At 38.9% G+C, this 6817-nt stretch overlaps 1 protein-coding gene and 1 non-coding gene across 2 annotated transcripts; one reads left to right on the top strand and one right to left on the bottom strand.

Annotated features, from left to right (window-relative positions):
- Positions 1 to 1146: 1146 nt before the first annotated feature.
- LOC107474454 (uncharacterized) lies at positions 1147 to 1755 on the bottom strand. Its single transcript, XM_016094072.1, has one exon. The coding sequence runs from the start codon at positions 1753 to 1755 to the stop codon at positions 1147 to 1149; it is 609 nt and encodes a 202-aa protein (XP_015949558.1).
- A 1143-nt stretch (positions 1756 to 2898) lies between these two features.
- LOC127745234 (small nucleolar RNA R71) lies at positions 2899 to 3005 on the top strand. Its single transcript, XR_008006431.1, has one exon. It is a non-coding gene; the product is annotated as a small nucleolar RNA R71 (small nucleolar RNA).
- Positions 3006 to 6817: the final 3812 nt, after the last annotated feature.

Raw genomic sequence — 6817 nt, 5'->3', positions numbered from 1 at the left:
GGATGCCTTTCGTATGGGTAAGAATAAATGGTATGCATGTAAGGTTGAATGAGGACAAAGTTTGCCTCCTCATTAGGCATGTGGGGTTGGTCTCCTCAGGGCTTCTTCCAAGGATGTGCAGAATTTTATTCTTATGAGGCGACCTTCCAAGCTATGTGATATACTTTTGTCTTCATTCTCATTTGACTATTCTTTGTCTTGTCCCTTTCATCAAGCTATTCTTTTGCATACCTATCCATCATGTCACCACAAAGAAAAGAAATTAGGATAGGGGCGGTAGATGCATGGCAAGTAATACTTAAATGCAAAACTAAAAATTAACTACTATTTTTCTATCTTTAACACAAACTAAAAATTATAAACATGGTTGCACTTTCATGAAATTTAAGACTCGAAAGAACTTGGACTCTCATGACTTGTCCTTACAATATATAGAACACCAAACTTAATGTTTCGTTATATATTCGAAGAATACACTTATGCATATGTCACAATGACAATATGATCATTATCTTTGAAAAGCATTTTAGTGTGTCTGTAGGCACAGCAAACTTAGAGTTGGATCATATGCTTCAAAATGTCATGGATAGTTGTCAAATTTTTCTATGAGAGCTTGAATTTATGTTAGAGCAACAATTATTATTCACACTGAAACTTTAAAAGCAAGGAAACTAAATCATGGGCTGCCTCCCATGGAGTGCTTCTTTAACATCATTAGCTTGATGATTTGTCTTTGTCAAGGTGGATTATAGTGCCTTATGTCCTCTCCTCCCACAGTGAAGCTTTCTCCACTTGATTCCTTGATGATCTTTACATATTCCAAGGAAAGGACCTTTCTGATACTGAACACCTGAGGTAACTGAGATGGAATGGTTGGAAGATTGGGTGGGATTGATAGAAGGTGGGCTAATATCACCTTGTCTCCAGGGGAAAAAACTTCTGTATGGATCTTCTTATTTCTCCATCCCCTTGGCAATTTTTTCCCATTCTTATCTCTTCTTCCAGTACTGCTCTATTGACTCTTGTGACTGGGAGGTCCTTGTTAACTGCTCCTCCTGATTCTTGTGGCTTCAGCTCTTCTTTGGGTTTCCTTGGCTGTTGTGTTTCTAGAAATTCTTGGTTGTTCACCAAGGATTGTTTTAAGGGCTATGTTTCTGATTCACTGTTGCTTTCTTCCAGGGGTAATTTGCTATAATCATTGTTCAGCTCCTTAGGTTCTGGCTCAGAATTGGTTGCAGGTTTAAAAACTTGGAAAGTGAGATGTTCATCATGTATTCTCAGTATTAACTCTCCTTGTTTCACATCAATGAGTGCTCTACCAATAGCTAGAAATGGTCTTCCCAGAATGATTGGATGGAGGTAACTTTCCTCCATGTCTAGAACAACAAAGTCAGTGGAGAGAAAGTAATTTCCCACTTTGACCAATATGTTCTCAATTACTCCTTCAACTTGCTTCTGAGTCTTATCAGCCAATCGGATGACCACATCTGTGGATTTCAGTTCATTGATTTGCAATTTTTTCATGAGAGACAGAGGCATCACATTTATGCTGGCTCCTAGATCACAGAATCCTCTATCAATCCTTGTATTTCCTATGGCATAGGGGATATGAAAGCTCCCCGGATCTTTTTTCTTTAGAGGTAAATCCTTTTTGATGAGGGCATTACATTCCTTGTCCATTATCACTGTTTGTCCCCCTTTCAAGGTTCCTTTCTTGGTCAGCAACTCTTTCATGCACTTGATGTAATTAGGCATCTGTTGGAGAGTTTTGATGAAAGGTATGTTGACATTGAGGGATGCAAATATGTCTAAGAATCTTGAGTATGACTTCTCTTTCTCACCACTTTTGAATCTTTGGGTGAATGGTGCATTTGGCACGTAAGGTTCCAGAATCTCCTTTTGTTGTTCTTTCCCTTGTATTAGTCCATTTCCTTGTTCGTTTTCCTCCGAAATTTCCTAGGAACTTCCTTGGCTGTGCTCTGTTGGCTTGTTGGTCTCTTCCTCTAGGCTTTCTGCATTTGCAAGTGTAACTGCCTCACATTCTTCCCATCTCACCTTCTTCATTTCCCCTCTTGGATTTTTCTCAGTGTCACTGGGAAAGCTATCAGTGGACTTAGAAATCTGTTGTGAGAGATGTCCCACTTGAGACTCAAGCTTCTTAATGGTTTCTCCTCAACTTTTTATATTAGCTCTCACTTTCTCCTTAAATTTTTTATGTCTTCAGATTCCTTGTAGAGATTTGCAAACATAGCTTCAATTTTGGACATTTTGTCATTATCATGTGGTGATAGTTGGTTGGAATTGAGTTGTTGAGAGTGGTTGTCTTGGTTTTGGTATGGTGGCTGGGAAGAGTTGTTGTAAGGATGTTGATATGATCTTGGATTGGATTGTTGGTAGGTGTTCTGGTTGGAATTATGAGTTTTGTGGTCTTGGCCTTGGGCTTGTTGGTTTCCCCACCCAAAGTTTGGATGGTTCCTCTAACTAGGGTTATAGGTCTTTGAATATGGATCATTAGTTTGCTTAGATGAATTCCCCAGGTAGTTGACTTCCTCCCAGTTAACTCCTTCCTCTGTGTTTGGCTCTGATTGAGGTGATGGTTGAGTGTGGATGGCTGTGGCCTGATTCTTCTCCATTTGTTTGGTTAACTCAGCTAGTTGCTTAGTGATCATCTTATTTTGGGCCAATATTGTATCCATGTTGTTCAACTTCATGACTCCTCTATTGTTGCTTCTTTCTGAGGCATAGAAATACTAATTGTCAGCCACTGTTTCTATGACATCAATGGCTTCTTCAATAGTCTTCTTCTTGTTAAGGGAGCCTCCAGATGAGTGGTCCACAACCTTCTTTGATTCATAGGAAAGCCCTTCATAAAATATGTGCAATTGCACCCACTCATTAAATATATCAGGGGGGCATTTCCTTGTTAGATCATTGAATCTCTCCCAGGCTTCTTATAAGGTTTCACCATCTTGCTGTCTAAATGTCTGCATCTCGGTTCTCAGTCTATTCACACTTTGAGGAGGGTAGAACCTTGCCAAGAATCTATTCACCACATCTTCCCAGGTTGTCAAGCTTTCCTTGGGAAATGATTCCAGCCATTTTGATGCTTTTTCCTTTAAAGATAATGGAAACAGTAGCAATCTATAGGTGTCAGGATGAACACCATTAGATTTAATTGTATCACAGATCCTTAGGAATGTAGTGAGATGCTCATTAGGGTCTTTTTGTGCACTTCCCCCGAAAGAACAATTGTTTTGGACGATTGTGATGAGCTGAGGCTTCAATTCAAAATTATTAGCATGGAAGGTTTCCTTTTGAATGCTGCTACCACAGTTTCCTAGGTTTGGATTGATGTAGGAACCCAGCACTCTCCTCTCTTGTCCAGCAGGGTTATCTGCACCTCTTATGGCATAGTTGTTCACCTCTCTTTCATGATGGTTTTGCATATCATCCTCCATGTCTATATCCAAGTCTTCCTCCTCTTCTTCTGTACCAATAACCTTTTTCCCTCTTGATTCCCTCCTTAATCTAAGGAAGGTCCTCTCCGGTTCACTATCTAAAGAGGTTGAGGTTTCCCTTCTTCTACTTATCATACAATGAACAAGTACAAGAAATAGCAAGTACAAAATCCACTAGAACAGAATATAGTTAGCTTGGTTAGTGGGTTAGCTTGCTGGAAAGTAACGAAATAAAGAAAAATACAGAGGAACGACTAAAATTGCAAAATAAACGAAACAGCATAAATTTAAATTCAACTAACAAAAGAAAAAAAAAGGGGTCAGTCTAGTTATCCTTCAATTTAGTAATTGGCAATACAAAACCAATCCCCGGTAACGCCACCATAAAATTGATGTCCCGAAAACTATCTCTCAACAATTTTCTTACTAGCAAGTGCTCCGGATTTGTCGTCAAGTAAAAACTCACTATTGAGTGATGTTGAATCCCACAGGGATTGGTTGGTTGAGCAATTTTAATTGGAGAATTGTTCTAGTTGAGCTAAATCGGAATTGAAATTGGGATTGCATAAAGTAAATTGGCGGGAAACTTAAATGGCAAGAAATTAAATGAACAGAAACTAAATTACAGAATATAAAAAATAGAAACTTAGATTGCAAGTAATTAAATGGGAAATGGGGATTTAGCATGAAATTAAAGAACAGAATGTAAAGAGAATGGGTAGATCAGAAAATGGGAAGCTCATTGGGGTTAGGAGATGTGATCATTCTCTGGATCAAGTTCATTTCCATCTCTTCCTCAATCAATGCATTCATTGATCTCCTTGGCAATATTAGGTGATTAGATCCCAATTCCTTGGCAATCTAATCTCTCTAAGCATGAGCGAATTCCCAATTCCTTGATCTAAGTGTTCATGGGAAGAGATGAAGTATGGTCACTGGTTATACCATACATATTCATAGATCAAAGTGTTTGTAGGATTACATGTTAGGATATCCATCCAAATCCCAAGCTAATCCAATATGGGAAAGCATTTATAGCATGATCTCCTCATTCCTCTTCCAATGTTTAGAGGAGATCCAATTATGAATAGCTTCTTTCTCAATATAACTATCCAATTAGATGAAGACCGAAAGCTTTCTAGCAAAATCAAGAGAAAAGAAAGAAGAAGAAGAATGAAAACTAATATTGATCCATTGAATTACACAGAGCTCCCTAACCCAATGAAAGCGGTTTAGTTGTTCATAGCTCTCAAAATGGCAAATGGAATTGAAAGATACATTGTAGAATTGAAATTACAAAGGAAAATGAAAATTGGCAGAGTTTCAAGATGAATCCACGTCCAAGCTGTCCGAACTCTCTAAAACTTGAATTCTAAGCTAATTATACACTTTCTTTCACTGATTCTTCAGTCTCTATATTTGGCTTTTGGACTTAATTGAATTGGGTTGAAGTTGCTCCAATGGGTTTCCTTGCTGTTGAGAAGAGCTCTGCTTGAGCGTGCCAAGTTTTGATGCTTCACGTTGGAGTCCACGTTTGATTGCCAATGTTGAATCAAACGTCTTCTTAAAAATTCAGTTCTGCTTGCTGTCATTGGCGTTCGACTCAACGTTGGAGTGCCAACGTTCCTCAACCCACGCGTATGCATGCCTTGCGCGTCTGCGCACTTGCGGTCAAAATGCACATCCACGCGTGCGGGTGATGTACGCGTGCGCATGGATGCAAATATCCCAATTCCAGTTTTCCAAGCTTTTAGAAGAACGTTGGCCTCAGCGTTGGACTGGCAACATTCCCTCCAACGTTGGCCTTCCCACGTGTGCACGTGATGTACGCTTGCGCGTGGATTCTCAAAAGTTAAGCTTGCGCGTACGCGCCCTGGACGCGTGCACGTCGTTGCGCTTTTTCAAATTCAACATTTTGAGATCAAAATCGTGCACGTTGGCCACCAACATTGCAGGTAGCGCTGTTGGTCCAACGTTTTCCATCTACGCATACGCGTCAGCTACGCGTGCATGTGGATTGTCAGAATTTCCATCCACGCGTACGCGTGTAGCACGCGTGCGCGTCGATACAAATTTTCCAAATCTCCAGAAAGTATATTTTAGCACAACGTTGGGGGTAACGTTGGCTTGCCAATGTTCCCTCCAACGTGGGCACCAGCAACTTATGCAGTAACTTGCTCTACCTGCCTCTCAACGTTTGAGGCAATGTTGGTAGTCCAACTTGGCCACCAACGTTGCTTCTTCTTCATCCTCTCCGTGGCCATTCTTCAACCTCCTTCCTTGACTTTCTTCACCTGTCATCAACCAACACATGCATCAAAACTTTGCTAAAACTATGAGAATTGTCATCATTTCTTAGCACCCATGTAATTATAGCATCATTCTCATGAAATTGCATCAAATTAACCAAGGTTGGATGAATCTAATCATATATAAATTTCTAACCTAATTGCTTACCTATAATGCAAGAAAGTGCATAAAACCTGCTAAAAACAAAGAGAAAAGGCTAGTAAAACTAGTCTAAGATGCCTTGGCATCAGACTCCCTGTTCTCACCCACACTTCTCTCCTCTTCTACTTTCTTACTTATACGTATTTTAGTTATGAAGGATGTGTGTGATGCCAGGGCATTTTAGCCAGTTTCACTAGCCTTTTCTTTACTTTTTTTAGATAGTTTCATGCATTTTCTTAGGTGATAAGCAAGTTTTGGATGAATATACACTTACATCTTGATTCAAGCAAACATTGTGAACTTTACATGATTTCATGTGAATAATGCATGAATTGAATGCCAATTTATATAGTGCAAGATCTTATGACCTGGAACAAAGCTTTGATGCACCTTGTTTGTTTGATTTCAGGACAAAGGAAGCATAGAAGTACCACGTTAGCAGCCACGTTAGTATCACTAACGTGACCACTAACGTGGAAAGTGAGCAATCTTGCAATGTTAGTGGTATAGTTATCACTAGGGGTGGGCATGGTTTGGATTTTTTTAAATCCAAACCGGATCCATTTTAAAACCAGATTTATGGTTCATAAAACCAAACCAGAACTGGATTAAAAAGAGAAACCGGTTTTAAACCGGTTTGAAAAAACAAAAACCGGTTTAAAACCGGTTTTAGAATTTAAATTCGGTTTTTATTTATAAACCGGTTTTAAATCCGGTTTTTACTTATAAACCGGTTTTAAATCCAGTTTTACATATAAAACCGGTTTTTTTTAATCCAAATCTAAAATCCAGTTTTTTTTTTAAAAAATCCAAATCTAAAATCCAGTTTTAAATCCGGTTTTTTTAAAATCCAAATCTAAAATTCGGTTTTTTTTTTATCCAAATCTAAAATCCGGTTTTTTTTTATA

Source organism: Arachis duranensis, chromosome 2 (assembly GCF_000817695.3).
Source record: "Arachis duranensis cultivar V14167 chromosome 2, aradu.V14167.gnm2.J7QH, whole genome shotgun sequence".
Taxonomy (NCBI): Eukaryota; Viridiplantae; Streptophyta; class Magnoliopsida; order Fabales; family Fabaceae; genus Arachis; species Arachis duranensis.
The sequence above is the reverse complement of the archived record's forward strand: the minus strand, read 5'-3'. Positions and strand labels throughout refer to the sequence as shown.

Bases quoted from the DNA above. Each gene is read 5' to 3' on its own strand.
- LOC107474454 (XM_016094072.1), bottom strand. From the start codon at position 1,755: ATGCCTAATTACATCAAGTGCATGAAAGAGTTGCTGACCAAGAAAGGA.